This window comes from Catharus ustulatus, chromosome 9, assembly GCF_009819885.2.
Source record: "Catharus ustulatus isolate bCatUst1 chromosome 9, bCatUst1.pri.v2, whole genome shotgun sequence".
In the NCBI taxonomy this organism is placed as follows: Eukaryota; Metazoa; Chordata; class Aves; order Passeriformes; family Turdidae; genus Catharus; species Catharus ustulatus.
The window spans coordinates 25,323,972-25,339,638 of NC_046229.1; the positions used below are offsets into that span (position 1 = coordinate 25,323,972).

General features: G+C 46.3%; 1 protein-coding gene across 1 annotated transcript; it reads left to right on the forward strand.

Moving 5' to 3' along the window:
• Window positions 1–1,346: 1,346 nt before the first annotated feature.
• On the forward strand, window positions 1,347–15,667 carry SERPINC1 (serpin family C member 1). Its single transcript, XM_033067576.2, has 7 exons — window positions 1,347–4,895; window positions 7,989–8,367; window positions 10,043–10,258; window positions 10,569–10,706; window positions 10,790–11,183; window positions 11,506–11,570; window positions 11,785–15,667. The coding sequence occupies exons 2-7, from the start codon at window positions 7,993–7,995 to the stop codon at window positions 11,956–11,958; spliced, it is 1,362 nt and encodes a 453-aa protein (XP_032923467.1). The 5' UTR covers window positions 1,347–4,895; window positions 7,989–7,992; the 3' UTR covers window positions 11,959–15,667.

Genomic DNA, 15,667 nt, shown 5'->3' on the forward strand with positions numbered 1-15,667 from the left:
GAAAAATACAGTATTGGGAGAGACAGAAGCAACAGGTAGTGCAGTCTCTGGAAATAAAAAGCATTAGACATGATGGAATTACATGTGAAATGTATATGGGGTAAATGTATCTGTAAGCAGAAAAAAAAGAAAATATTGTGGAGTACTTGATGCTCAAGAAATTATTTGCTTCTTCGTAATGTTAAAAGTTTTATTAATAGTTCTGTGGCAGACACTACTCACAAGTCTTTGGCATCCAAACCAGATTGTATATCAGATGGATCCCACAACTGGATGTGTGCACTGACCTCTTTATTTGTAGCTTTTTAAAAAATAAATCTGGCAGCAGCCTTTAATAAATGCATGAAGCAACCTGAGAGGAAGCAATCTTGTTCACATCAAGCTGCTGCACAGCTCACAATTGGTACTGTTCATCTGCAGCCTCTTGTAAGTGAAGCTGAACAACATGGGCAAAACTAATCACTTTTAGAGTTTTTCCTAATTTTAAGGAGTTCCCATTCCCCCTTTAGCCTTCCTTTGCTGTGTAAGCGGTTTCCATGCTAAAAGGATCTTTCCTTGAAGACAGCAACTGTTCTGTAGCTTGGCTATTTTTCTCTATTTTCTCTTAACTGGTAGTGTCATGTTAAGCTCTTCCCCCCCTTGTATTTGTTGCTATGGGGAGGAAGAGGTGAAGCGAGATGTGTGAGAGGAGGGAGGAAGAATTGTGGGATCTGTATGACAGCTCCCACTTCTTCTTTGAAATCATCTACTTCCAGTTGTGGGATTTCTCGATATATGATTTTTTTGTGGTTTTTGTAAGCCTAATTTTCTTTGATCTTGTTAGTTCCTTACAAGTCTCCCCGAGACATTCTGCAGTCATTATCACCTTTTTGGGTGGAGTTTATTTTATTTTTTGGGTTGTTTGTTTGGTTTGTTTTTTTAAATAACTTTTTAACATTGGTGCATATATGCTTGGGATAGAGCTCATGTAATTATCCAATCGTATTGATTGTATGTGATTGTGCCCTGCAGAGGTATATTTAACAAAAAATAAAATAAAGGATAGTCTAGGTAATAAAGGAGACCATGAAATTTGTTGAGTCAGGCTATTAACTATTTCTTAAATTTATTTAGGATCCAAGATAAGTGAAATTCCATCTGTTGTTCTCATGAATTAGTGCTAAACAAAATATTCATTCTCTCCTTGTGTTTTTCCTTGCTTTTCTTCTGCTGTTTTCTTCCTTTCCTGTTTCTCTTTCCCATAAACAAAATTCTCAATCCTTCATGGGAGTGGCTGGCTCTGGGTTGATATTGTGGATATGTTCGTGACTATTGAAACATTCTCAATAGGAGTAGAGATAAAGTAGAATGTATGAGAAGAATTTCATAAATTGAATCCTTTGCAAGTTCAGGGGAATTATGAAGTCTTGTACATACAGGCCTGGTCATGGGGGAGATGTTCAGAGGTACATGGGAATTGCTCTGTCTTTTCCAGGAAATTTAGATTCTTTGCTACCTTTTGGGAAAACTGAGATAACAAAAGGAGTAGAAGAAAGTTCTCTATGTCCAAGTCCCTGTGTCTTTACTCCTACAATATACTTTTTACACTTGAAAGAAACCCTTCTTGATACTCTGCTGAAGTGAGACAGAATGCATTGAAGGAGGCAAAAGGCAAGAGGATCCAGAGATTCGAAAATCAGTGTTGGTCTCCTTTATTTAATTCTCAGACCTATAGAGCCAATGGTGTCACTTTTGTGTGAAAGAACAAGGGAGTGGAGACCTACTGTACATGCACGGCAGTTATGTAGAAAAAGCCATATGTTGAAATGCTGTTTCTTCCCTCTTTTGCCTTGATTTTCTCCCTCTTAAAGCTGACTTAACCTCACCTTGCTCTCACAGAATGTCTGAGGGTCTTTGAATTACAGATTGAACAAAAAAAAAAGTGAAAAGTGATTCACTATTTGGTTTGTAAATAGATGGAAGTGTGTGCAAGGTCTTACCTGCTTTTCTGTCAGCATTTATATTAAGTGATAAGTGAATGAAGAACACATTGAATTATCTCTTGTTTTCTGTCTGGGTTGAATGTACATTCTTCTAAATTTTGTGCGAGGTGTAAGACTGTCAGACAATCTGAGTAAGATTTTCTCTGCCAGGCTGGACCATGGGAGATGCCAAATAGCAGAGAAGCCTGGGTTTGATCTGCTCTCTTCTGACTTCACCTATAAACAAAGTGGCTCCTTCACTTGTTCACCAGAGCTGAACAAGAAAAGATACTCAAAATTACCAGTTTTGTTAATTGCTCAGAGTGTACATATTTTAAAAGCAAGCCAGACCCTTCAGAGCAAGGACTGAGCAGCACTTGTCATGTTGAGCCTGGTTGGAACTTGCCTTAAAGTGAGAATTAGTTTTGCTCCACAGTCTGTTTTGTGGTTTTTGGTCTTCTCCTTTCACACAGTTTTGTGGTCTTTAATAAGTCATTGTCTGTAAATCTGAAAGTGGATGAAGCTACTGCTTCACTGAAAAGCTGTTCCTTCTCCTACTCCAGGGCAAGCACAGCCTTCTGCCCCTCGAGTTTGTGCATAATGTTCATTACTATTGTCTTTATTATTCTTGAGCCTGGGCACTGTAAATCAAGGTAAGATGTGTTTTGCTGGGCTGAAGCCCATCACTGCTCATTATTAGGCCCCTCACACTTCCACACTTAATTGCTGGATGAGTCAAAGCATTCAGTTCCTATAAAGGAATTGTATTTAGTGGGAAATCCAGCAGAAAACTAAGTTTCAGTTGGTGATGGTTTCCTTACCCTTTCTCCCACTAGTCTGAGGATTCAGGATCCTCATGTAGTGACTCACTTCAGAAGAGAAAAAAAAAAAAGAGGTGAATTCCTACAGTGGCTGACTTTTAAAAGGAAGATCTGAAGCACTTTGGAGAGTCAGATACCTCTGGAAGGAAGCGGTGGGTGCTCTGCATCAAGAGAGATTGGGGGAAACTTTCTGGGTTTCTTTATGTGGAAAAGAGGGGAGACCAGGCTCAAGTACATAGTACCTGCTGGAATTTTTTCCCCTGTGGATATGGATAGCAAGATAGGAAGAATCTTGAAAAGGCTAGTTCATGAGATTCCTTGATCCCATCTTGTTCTGTGAATGCAAGAGTCATAAGCACAAAACAAAATTAAAGCAATGTATGTTCCTCACCAATCAGGTATGTTTAAGAGCTATTTCTTTCCAGCTGTGTTCAGTTGTTTCTGTAACCTCCTTCCTTCTCTGAACTCCAACTCCTTGTCTCCAGGACTAAAAATGTGAGAGAGACTAAAGCCAAAGCATGATGCTTCATCTGTCTTGCCACAGGCTGCCAGGTTTTGGTACTGGATGGTTTTGAGCCTCTGATCTTTACTTTGGGTCTGGGAGCAGCAGCTTTGGGAGAAAACCAGCCCCTGTATTAGAACAAACAAGGCATCTAACAGTTTGTGTTCAGACACTGGCCATCTTGGGTGCTTCCTTAGGCATAGCTCTGCTCAGGTGAGAGTGCTGGGTTGTTACTTAGAGCTAAACCAGCCATAAATTACCATTTACATGCTGCATTCAAGAGAGATTTACTCAGCTATCCTAGAATAAATGCCTTGGGAGCTCTGTGGGATGTGCATAATTGTTTGCTTTTGGTTTTACTGCTGTAAACTACCTCTGAGCACTGGGTTAATGGAAACCTGTGCTTGGGTGTCTGCCTGGGTGTGAAGCATCCCCAATCACTCTGAAAACCCTGGGATCTGAGAGCATGTCAGTTAGCTCAAAAAATTAAACCAGCAGCCACCTGAAGTAACAAGGTACAGCATGTGAGTCCTTCCTTTCTCATGGAGGACATTTTTTACATTACCCTTCAATTTATCTCCACAGTCTCTGTCCCAATTAACTATGTCCCATATTGATACAGTAAAGTCTTTTACTTAACCCAAACCAGTTAGCACTTGCATTTTCCATTTAGGTTAAATTTTCCATTAAGGCCAGGAATGGGACAGCTCCAGCACCTGCTGAACCAGCCTGATCCTGGGATTTGAAATCCAGGGGGCAATGCTGCAGAATTTGTAGAGCAGCTGCATCCTGGATCAGAAATGGAGTTCAGTCCTGCTCCACTACTCTGCCTTGTGAATCTAGACAGGAGTTGGGGGAGCTGCTGTTAATCCTCAGCTTTCCAGCTGTGCGAGTGAAAGGTCACAGAATCGCAGAATACCCTGGACTGGAAGGGACCCACCAGGATCACAGAGTCCAACTCCTAGCCCTGCACAGAGACTCCAGCAATCCCACCCTGTGCCTGAAAGTGTTGTCCAAATGCTCTTGGAGCTCTGGCAGTCTTGGGGCTGTAACCTTCCTTGAGGAGCCTGTTCCAGGTGAGTGTGTTTAAGATGGGATGTATTTGAAACTGCAGAATGTGAAGTGGGGCAGTTTTTCCCAACTTCTGTCTGTTCAGGAAGTGGGGAACAGGTGAAAGGGCTTGGGACAGATGGAGGAAACATTTTACTTAGCTACAAGTTCCCAAAATTAGATCTACAAATAGCTTATATCATTTTTTTCAAACTCTTGAAGGGTTTGAGGTTTTTCTCATGGGATAAGCAGTTCATTTTCTGTTGGCAGAAACTGAGGGCTTGTGGCACTTGCGTGGGATAGGTGGTCAAACTCTCCTTTGTCAGATTGAACTTTAAAACCTCTTTCAAACTAAACATTGCCTCTTTTTTTCCTACTCTTTGCTTAACCTTCGGCAGCTGGTCATCAGCCTTTGGCCTTAGCATCCTACTGCCCTCCCACCATCCCCTGCTGCTGAGCACAGAAGTTCAGTGGGGAAACTGCTTTGGGCTCAAGCAAGACTGTTCTCTCAAAAATTTGCATTTACTTCCTAAAAGCAGAAGGCTGGAGGTACAGGGGCAGGTAAGAGAAACAGATTCCACTCATCTTTCATTGTTAATTATTTCCTTGAAACAGCTTCTTTTCCCTTAGTAGGAGCCTATGAATTTTAGCTGCAGCCAGAGTGGCTTTTTGCTGTTTTAGAGAGTGTCCTCTCACCCTAGCTGTCATGATGGCTGGTTTTCTAAATTGTCAGGCTTGACTTATCCCCAGCCTGCAGCAATCATGGTGTGGAGGGCAGTTAATGAAGTCAGCATGCCCTGAGTAATTGCTGGCTGTGAAAGAGCACTGCTGGTTTGCTTTGGACTCTGTTTTTGGGGTGTGAGGCGTGGGGAAGGTTTCTCAAGAGCCTAAATTAATCTCAAAATGCTTTGAGCTCTTTTACATTAGCTGGGCTGTGTAGCACAGTGTGTGAGTGCTGTGGGACATTCCCACTACCAGTAGCCCCAGTGGTTCAGTGCTGGGGGTCTGCAAGCCCAGTTAATCATCCTGTCCTGCAGCCATGGAAGAGTGGGATGGAAATGGCGTGTGCTGGTCAGAGCCCAGCCATGTTTCACAACGGCTGAGGGATCGGGGAGTTTCTCGATGCTTCCCCAGAGCCTTCTGATTTTGAGCTGAATCAGCAACTTGCTTCTTGGCTTTCTGCACTTTTTGTTGCTTCACCTCTGTAAGAACCTTTTCTAATTTCTACATTTCCCCTTGCCAGTAATCCCTTTCAGGCAGTGCTGTTGTGGGAATGCTTTTGGTATCCTTCCAGGTTGACACATGGAGTGCGTGTCAGTGCTGCAGAGGAAAAGGGAACGTTGAAGAGCTGTGGGGGGAGGAGGAATGGGTTTTGGCCAAATGTTACAACAAAGAGCTGGTCTAAGAAACAGCAGGGACTCTTGCCTGTAAGAGACAAGATTGGATGTGTCAGAGGCCAGGTCAACCTTAATGGATGGTAAAGTAGATTTAAGGCACAAGCTTGAAGTCCTATATCGTACCTGAATTGATGGAGTTGGGACTTCACTGCAGATAAAAAACAGGGGGTCTTCCTCTTTTAATGAGGACAAGGTAAGGATGGAGGTGCCCTCCCTGCTCTTGTGCCTTGGACTTTTAATATGAGATTAGAGTAGCAGCACTTGTGTGATGGCAAACGCCACGAGCTACTTCTGGCTTTACAGAAGCAGGTGTTTGTCCTTGTACAGAGAGGGTCAGGACCTGTCTTTCCCTGGAGATGAGTGGAGTGTTAGGGCAGGGACCATGGTGAGGTTGTCCTTTCCATGGTATTACTGGCTGCAAGTGCGTGGGTGCTGATGGAGCTGCCAGACTAAGTGTGGGTGAGGGAGGGCTGCTGCAGGCAGTGAGTTGTAGGGCTCTGCTCCTCGCCTCAGGGTTGCAGAATTCTGGACTGTATCTGGCTTGTTGCTGGACTTTTCCTGTGGCATTGAAAGGTTTGGAAGAACAGCACTTCCTGGAGCATTTTCAATTGTCTTAATATTTTTCCTTTCTATTGGCCTGGGTGTTGTTTTTTGGTTTTGTAGTTGTTTAACTTCCCTCGCTTTTTAGATTTTTTTTACCCTTTGGGTGTTGCATCTGTCCCAAACTTTTCACAACATAATCTGTGTCATCACCAGTGAGTGCTGTGGCCATGCCCTGAGCAAGTTTCTGCTGTTTTGCTGTGCTGTCACACAGCCGTGGTGCTCCAGACAGTCATGGTGCCAGACGAGGTAGTTTCTGCTTTTGCAGAGGAACTGGAGCACAGATGAAGTCATTGGCCAAGAGCCCAGGGAGGAGGTTGTGGAAGAACCCAGAGGTCTCCTTCATCCCAGGTCAGCCTTTGAGCTGCTCCTGCTGTCCTCCAGCAGGTGCTGGCCCATCAGCACTGGAAGATCACACACATGGAGGTCACCAGTGCTAAGTGCAGGTGACTTTTAATTTAGTTTCTCAGAAGGCAATTCTTGGTAGCCATGGCAGTTAGTATGAGGAGGCAAGCAGAGACTTACCCGACTTAGACTCATGTTTGAAAAAGTGCCCTGCAGCAGGCAAGACCTGGGCAGGCTGCCAGCCCCTCCCAGTGGCTGTTTCCCAAACTGTTGTGTCTGTAGTGCTTGAGCTTCCTCCCATGGGGTACATCAACAAAGCAGTCATGCAGAGGGCATCTTGGAACCACAGTGTGCAGCATGCTCTGTCAGCCCTGGGATGGCTCATGAGGCCTTGCTGCCAGAGCTGGGATGGTGGGATTTAGGAGGAAATTATTCCCTGTAAGAGTAGTGAGGCCCTGGCACAGGGTGCCCAGAGAAGCTGTGGCTGCCCCATCCCTGGAAGTGTCCAAGGTCAAGTTGGATGGGGCTTGGAACAACCTGGGCTAGTGAAGGTGTCCCCTCCTATGGCAGAGTGTGCAACCAGATGATATTTAAGATTCCTTTTAACTGAAACCATTCTGAGGTTCAGAATGCATTTGCATTAGCAAAGGGAAAAATATAAATTACTTCTCTCTTGCTGGGAGATTTTCAGAGACCAGCTTTTGCTGGAACACAGTAATTACCATTAGCCTGCACTCTCTAGGTACCAAGGACGGCCAGTATGCATTGAGGTGGTATGAACTTTGGACAAGAGTTGGTGTGATGCACCAGCTACACCATACATATTTATAAAGTACAGTTTTTGGGGATTAGAGATGCTCAGTTCCACGGAGGGACCAACTTTCTTGGAGACCTTTTCCTTATCACCTTTCTTCTCTGCCATAGTATCTCCTACATCAGTAACTGCAAAGTGCTGTAAAGCTGAGGAAAGCCTGGCAGGCTCCTTAACGCTGTGGCCACCTCTGGCCAATGGGAGGACTCAAAAGCTCGAATCATCCCTTTTGGTACAAACCTGTCAGGGCTGAACCTGCTGCTTAAAAAAGAGAGACCCCAGGTCACTGGGAAAACAGTGGTTTCAGTGTATTTCTTCTGAAAGCATTGTGTGCTCACAGGCAGCTGCCTGTCCTCGTTTTTCCTGCAGGTGCAGGGCCAAAGGATGATTGGAGAGGACTGTGGGGCTCCTGTCACTGTGATGTTGGCTGGAACAGGCTTGCAGGCTGCATGGGTTTCATGGACAGGCAGCACTGAGTCTAAGCTCTCTCTCTGGTTCCAGGACAATGCATCTCTTGGTGGTGTGCCTGCTCAGTGTCTGGGGGCTGGCAGCCCCTGAGCATTATGCTGTGGAGGACATCTGCACTGCCAAGCCACGTGACATCCCAGTGAACCCCATCTGCATCTATCGCAACCCTGACAAGAAGCTGCAGGAGGGTGAGGGGCAGGAGCCAGCAAAGGACAAGCTCCCAGAGTCCACCAACCCACGGGTCTGGGAGCTGTCAAAAGCCAACTCTCGGTTTGCTGTTATCTTCTACAAGTACCTGGCTGACTCCAAGGACAATGGGGAAAACATCTTCATGTCACCCCTCAGCATTTCCACAGCCTTCGCCATGACCAAGCTCGGAGCCTGTGGCAGCACCCTCCAGCAGCTCATGGAGGTTGGTGGAGATTCCTCAGCCTTTTCCTATAGCAGGTCTGAAAGACAGGAAAGGTGATCATGGCTAATGGCTACTCTCAGGGTCAGGACAGCTCCTTGCCTTAGGAAGGAAATCCCAAGTTGGAAGGACCTTAAAACTCACCTCGTTCCAGCCTCTGCTGTGGGCAGGGACACCTTCCACTAGACCAGGTTACTCTGAGCCCCATCTCTGAATTTGTTTAGATCTCAGCTCTTTCCCCTTACTCCCTGTTTGGATCCAGCATTCCTGGGTTTGAGAGCTTAGTTGACATCTGGAGGAATGGAAGCCCATTTGGAAACTGAGGGAAGGGTATGGCAGCAGTTTGCTTCTTGCAGATTGAGCTAACCTTTTCCTTATGTAAAAAGCAGGAAGAGGGAATTTTTCATATTCCTTCTCTCTCCCTTGGGACAAAAATCAGACAGTCCACCTGACTTCCAGGGCAGGGGAGCCTGTACATAGGGAGCCTCTCCCTCCACCTGTTGGCCCTATATTTAGGAGATAGTTCTGATCCCAGACTAAGAGGTAATTCTGAGTTCTGGCTCTTCCATGTAACTAATTTAACTCCCTGCCTGTCCCAGCATCCATCTCAATGTCAGACCCACTCACTCACCTGCTATGTGGGGTTTGATGCTGCCCTTACCTTTTTCTCCAATTGGAGACCTCAGCCCAGAGGAGCTTTCTCCCTGCTGTGAGGTGGTGTCAATCAAACTGCTCTGCTTGTCCCCTCTGTTGCTGTCCTTACAGATCCTACCTCTGGAACAAATAATGTTGGTGGTCTCCTGTCATTATCCACACAGCCTGAGTGGAGCAACTATAACCACATCTCCAAAATCTTCACTTGTGTGTTCCCCTCTGGGCAGCCCTTCCCACTGGAAGGGGAACCTACACCTGCACTCCTAATCCCCCTTTTTTCTATGAAATGGCTGCTAACACCAGCTTTGCCTTTACAGTAAAGAGTGCCAAAGATCTTGGAGGCTCATAAAGAGCAGTGTGCTGTGGGATTTTCTGTGCCTTAAAGCCCTGGGGTTGAATAGCAGTAGACAATTCATAATTGTCCTCCCAGCTGGCAGCTGAGAACAGATTGAAATTTCCCTGTGCTGCAAAAATCTACCCTCAAAACGGTTGCTACATATTCCCATTCCCTGTAAAAATAGATGAGATGTACCAGAAGTACTCAACAGGCTATGAGAATTCCTCCTGGGAAGGAGCAGCCTTTAGCATTGTCATAGGAGGGTTTAGTGAGTCCATCCATGACCTGGCATGACCCAAGAGCTGCTTCTAGGCCCTGTGGGTGCAGTGCTCATTTCTGGAGTGTGGTGAGGGGTTATGAACACTGTGTTAATTTTAACAGCACTTAAAAGGGAAGCTGGGACCAGTCAAAGGCAGGGCATAAAGAGCAAGAAAACTAGCATTGGAAAGAGGAGCTGCACCTCTGCATCTGAGCAGAGTTTAATCCTCCTTTTGGATTCTCCAAAGGAGGTCTTGGGCTGGTGATGTGTTGATTTTCCATAGATTTGGGTTCCCATACACAGAGGGAAAAAGCTCTGAGGGCCTTCAGATTTGTTGGTTTTGAGGCAAAGGCTGCACCACCATTTCCTCTGGGGCCCAGGAGCACAAGATTCTTCTTGGATTTCTTGTTGCTGTTTGGTTTGTCCAGGTCTTCCGATTTGACACCATTTCGGAGAAGACATCGGATCAGATCCATTTCTTCTTTGCCAAGCTGAACTGCCGCCTTTACAAGAAAGCAAACAAATCCTCAGAGCTGGTATCAGCCAACCGTCTCTTCGGGGAGAAATCTTTGGTCTTTAATGAGACTTACCAGAACATCAGTGAAATCGTTTATGGAGCAAAACTCTGGCCCTTGAACTTCAAAGTGAGTTGGAACTACTCAGGATTTGGCTTTCTTTATTTGGTTCCATCCCCCACCCCCAGTCCATCCCTGTCTTTTGCCCAGAAGGAGTGCTCTGCTCTGGGTGTGTGGGACACAAGTGAAAGCAGCAGGGAATCTGGGATGCAACTCCTCTTGCTTCAGCTCACCTTAACCACAGCCATGTCCCTACTTGTCATACCTAAGCTTCATTGTCCTCCCCCAGCACATACCCTGTGAACCTGTCTCATGCAGAAGGGGTATAAAGAGCTGTTTAAAACCCTTGGATTAACCATTCTTTGGTCTCTTCCTTCAGGAGAAGCCGGAACTTTCCAGGCAGATCATTAATGAGTGGGTGGCTAACAAGACAGAGAGGCGCATTACAGAAGTGATCCCAGAAGGTGGGATTGATGATCTCACTGTCTTGGTCCTGGTCAACACCATTTATTTTAAGGTACAGCTAACAAAACTGGGGAGCAGCACACTTCCCTGAAGGAGGCATGGTGCTCATGTTTGTTTTCCCCCTCTCCTTTTTAGGGGCACTGGAAATCACAGTTCCCAGTTCCAAACACAAAACTGGATGTATTTCATAAAACCAATGGTGAGACATGCCAAGTCCCAACTATGTACCAAGAGTCCAAGTTCCACTATGCATTCATCTCCCAGGACAAAGTCCAGGTGCTGGAGCTGCCTTACAAAGGGGACGATATCACGATGGTGCTGGTCCTGCCCAGTACTGGGACACCACTGGAGGAGGTGGAGCGAGACCTGACATCAGAGAAACTGCAGGGCTGGATAGAGTCCATGAAGGAGATGTCTCTCTTAGTCTACCTCCCTCGCTTCCGCATTGAGGACAGCTTCAGTCTCAAGGAAAAGCTGAGGAAAATGGGGCTGGAAGATCTCTTCAGTCCGGAAAACGCCAGACTCCCAGGTGAGATGTGGAGATAGGGCAGTGCAGGGCAGAGGTGAGGGGCAGTAGGAGCAGAAGCACACAAGGAACAAGAACATGAAAGCATTTCTATGTTGCTGCAGTCAGTGATGGACTCTCTGGTAAAGTCCCATCATGGACACTCAGCCCTGCTCTGCACTGAGGACATGGAGTTCAGCAGTCAGTTGCACATGGAGGAGTATGTTTTTGTTTTAGGACAGCCATGCCCTCTGCCTGATCCCAGGCAATGAAGGATTGGGAATGTGTTCTGTCTTGAGCTGTCTCTAAACTCACAGTTTTACCTCTGTATATTTTTGTATTTCAGGTATCATTGCAGAGGGCCGCACAGACCTGTATGTGTCTGAGGCTTTCCACAAAGCCTTCCTCGAGGTGAGCCTTGTTTTGTGCCAATGTGTCTTCCTCTTGCTTGTTAAAAACAAATATTAAAGGGAAAGTAATAGGTCTGAACCTACAGTGTTCACTTCTCAGCACTCTGGGGCTTTGCAGGGAGGCTGGCCCGTGCTTTCTGTAGAGGAGGAGGGTGAGCCCTCTCGATGCTGCATAATGCCTGTATTTTAATCCCATCTTCTCCCTTGGTTGGCAGGTGAATGAAGAAGGCAGCGAGGCCTCAGCTGCTACAGCTGTCACCATCTCTGGCCGTTCCTTCCCTATGAACAGAAAAATCTTCAATGCCAACAGGCCCTTCCTGCTTTTCATCCGGGAAGCTGCCCTCAACACCATCATCTTCATGGGCAGGATAGCTGATCCCTGCTCCTAAAGGGGCTGGTAGGGCCTCACTTCTCCCTGCTCTGCCTTGGGAAAAGGGGGGTGGGGTATTGCCACAAAGCATGGGCTGCTCCTGAGGTGGTTGGTCTTGCTGCAGGGAGGGACTCATCCAGCTGGGCTGTCCCTGCTCTTCCCTGCCATGTCAGGTGAGGAGGCTCATAGGTCACCTCACCTGTCCTGTCCTCTGTGGCAGGGAAAGCTGAATTTCCTCTGGCACCAGTATTTTTGTGGCGCCCAAGTCCAGCACTGCTGTCCTTCCAATGTGCCCAACCCTCTGTAACTCTGATGGCTTGGTTCATTAAAACCTATAGATGTGTATGTAACAGACTGCTCATTGAATGCACAGTTTACACTAAGCCACTTCCTGGAATTTTAAAAATTCTTCTTTTATACCAAATGGGGCCCCACACCAGAAGGGTGAGTGGAACAGCAGCAGCCATAAGGCTTGTGCTGGCTGGGCTAGGAACACCCTTCTGCAGCTCCAAGTAGGTGGAAGAGCTGCCAAACTGTTGTGCTCTGCTTGCCAGCAGCTCTGGTGTGTCCTGTGTGCCCAAGCACTGGGACAGTCTTGCATAGCCAAGGCTTTGGAACCCTTTTTTAATATTGAGATTTCATCTAAGTTACTGTAGCAGCAGTGCCCATGAACCATCACAGTGCCCAGGTAAGGTAAGGAGTTACCTGTAGCTTTGATAAAAGTACATTATTTCACCTGCAAGTTTACTCCAGGAGCTGAGGTGTCCTGGCCTGCTGCCAGGCCACACATGATCAGCCTTCTTGTCTTCTCAAGGTGGCTGTACTGCTGCAGGACCTTTGGCAGGGCTGTCCTGAAGATGCAGATTTCTCCGTTTCAATAGCTGCTTCAAACCAGACAGTGAAAGCACAGTTCCTGTCCTCAGATGATAGAAATGGTGTGTGCAGACAGTGGGTTGTACTCCCATTTGCTCTGGATTTTGTAGGACCTTTTTGTAGTGAAGGCTTCTCTTGGCAGGAATTGCCAGAGCAGCCAAGCAGGGAGTGACTTAACTCGGACAGAGCTGGTATGTCAGGGTCTCTAGTTTTGGAAGCTCTCAGGGTTTGACTCTTTCCTTTTCCTAGCAGGACTGTTTGAGCATCTGTGCAAGCAGTGTGTGACTGGGACATGGAGAGCCACCTCCTCCATTGTCTATGGCAAACCATACACATCTCTGAGGTGTCCTTCAGGGGCTCCTTTAGGTACATGCTCCCCTGGAGCAGTACCTTGGAAAGAACCTGTGACAGGCTGGGACCCTGGGAGGAAAGGGGAAACATTTTGGAAATAAAAGAGTTCAGAAAGCAGCTCTTCCTCTCTCTGCCCTACTCTGACAGTTACCACTGTGGCTTTTCTTGCTGGATCCCATCTTCTGCCTGTGAACATCTCTGGGAGACACACAACCTCCTGTAATCTCTGCCTTTTCCAGCTGTGCTCCAGGCTGTGGAGGTGGACACTGGCAAAAGAGGAGGGCTGAGGACGTGCCTGGGTCTCCCTAGTATGGCACTGAACCAAAATGCTTCCCCTGTCATAGGCAGCTGGGAAAACATTGCAAAACTTGGCTTGCAGCAAGAGGACAGGGCTTGCTACTCCTGGGGAGACTGTAAAGGGTTGAGCCTCCTGTGAAGAGGTAAGACAAAACTCAACCAAAAGAGACGCAAGTCATCTGAGTTGCCAGGAACAGCAGCCTGGCACTGTGCAACCTCTCTCAAGCTGCTCAGCTTGGGACAGTGTGGAGCTGCCCACAGCTGGGACCAGGCAGAAAATCCACGTTGGGTAAGGACCAGTCAGCTATAAACACAGACAAGGAACTGAGTATTAAACCATTTAATTCTCATACCACTCACATGCATAATGTTCTTTTACACAGTGCTAAAAGAAAGAAGAAAATGCTTTTTTTTTTTTTAATACAAACAGAATTTCAAGTATACATTTATAGAATTTTCCAAGATTCTTACCCAAGTTGCTAAGTTTTCATTCACATTGTTCTTAAAGCTGTCCAACAAGAGCGCTTTTTGCTAAACTGCTTTCAATGCAATTGTACAGTCCCCTCTTACTTGTTTTTTTTTCCCCCTTTCCCAAGTCTGGTTCCCCTGCCACCCCTGCCCACCCCCTCCAGCAGTGCTGGCTGTCCCTGGACACAATGGCCATGGAGCTTCTGTTTGCCAGTGCCTGCTGGAAGAGGAAAAGGGAAGCAGTTATGGAGGGCCAGTTTGGAAACAGCTTGGAAAATCACTGAAGAACAGTCTGATATCCACAAGTTACAGCAGGCTTACACTTGAGCCTACTCCAGACTAGTCTGAACACTGACTTTTTTTTCTTGAAATAAGGACTGCAACCAAAAATAAAATAAAATAATAAAAAAAGAATAATTAGTACAGCAGGAAATCTCTTAACTATGAAAGTAAGTCTTGAGTGTTAGGACATCTGTCCTAAAAAAGGTTTGATTTATAGGTCACTAGTTGAAGGTGACAGCACAATTTCTGTTACCAATGGTTACTCTGCAAACCAGCTCAGAGCAGAATCAATGTGGGACGCACAAACTTGGATTAAAAAAGAAAACAAACAAACAGAACTGACGAGGGCTCCATATTCATGTTATGGAAAAACCCCACAACCCCAGTAACAGCTTTCTCCTGGCTCTGCTGTTGAGCTTAGCTCAGCCCTGGGCCGCCAGCTGCGTTGTAACTGGGTGCAACTTCTGACCTGTTAAAAAACGGGGTTTAAATCTTCTTGACAGGCAAGGGTGGGTCTCTCTTGACAGATGCCAAAGTCTCCTGACAGCCACCAGCCCCACCAGTGCCTGGGCACGGGGGGCTGCTCCGGGCAGCGTGGGGGCCGTGGGGGGCTGCTGGAGGTAGAGCTGCCATGCCCAAAGCTCTGGCAGCATTGCTCCCCCCGAGCTGTGGCTGCCCAGGAGCTGCCTGCCCGTACAGCTGTGTCCCAACCAGCCACAGCTGTACTCGTCTGACGAGTTAAAGTGCATTGCGGCAGAAAAGGGTTTGCTTTTTTAATTTTTTTAAATTTTTTTTTTTTTTTTAAGAGGAACCTATTTAAAGTGCTGTTCTAGTTTGGAAAGGGACTCTGTTTAGAAAAAAAATGGCACCTTTTCACATGAGAGATTAACTCTCTGTATGTGTATATATATATATCAATTTGCAGAGTCAGATCTGCTAATGAACAACATATAAAAGTGTTTGTATTTTATCTTATTGCTTTTTTTTTTTTTTTTTTGACTGCTGCCTGCTGCCTTGGAAGCAGGAGGGAGATGGATTCTCCTTTTACCTTCCCCACCATTAACTGATTTCCCAGTGCAGGAATGTGGTCTCACAGCTCTGGCCCGGGAGACAGTTCACTGTCACACAGCACACAGGAGGTGACAAAGTCCCCCTGAACTGTCACAGCCCCATGGCCAACCTGCAAAGGGTCACAGTAAGGAACTGGAGGCCAAGAAGGACTGTGGACCCCGAGGGACTCCTGTTGCTCCTGCCAGATGCCATTTTCATTAGAGTCACTTTACAGAGCAGACTTGCATTTCTGAAACACAGAGGTAAGGAAAACAAATATCTTTAAAGTGAAAGCTTTGCTGCTAGAGTGTGTAGTGTGGTAACCTCAGCACTCCAAGAGAGAGAGGTAGTTACTGTCCTGTGAATACACTGCTGCTTAACGTGACTCCATTTCTGGAGTGATTGCT

Coding starts and splice junctions, on each gene's coding strand:
- SERPINC1 (XM_033067576.2), top strand. CDS start 7,993: ATGCATCTCTTGGTGGTGTGCCTGCTCAGTGTCTGGGGGCTGGCAGCC. Junction 8,368..10,042: donor CCCTCCAGCAGCTCATGGAG/GTTGGTGGAGAT, acceptor TGGTTTGTCCAG/GTCTTCCGATTTGACACCAT. Junction 11,571..11,784: donor TCCACAAAGCCTTCCTCGAG/GTGAGCCTTGTT, acceptor CTTGGTTGGCAG/GTGAATGAAGAAGGCAGCGA.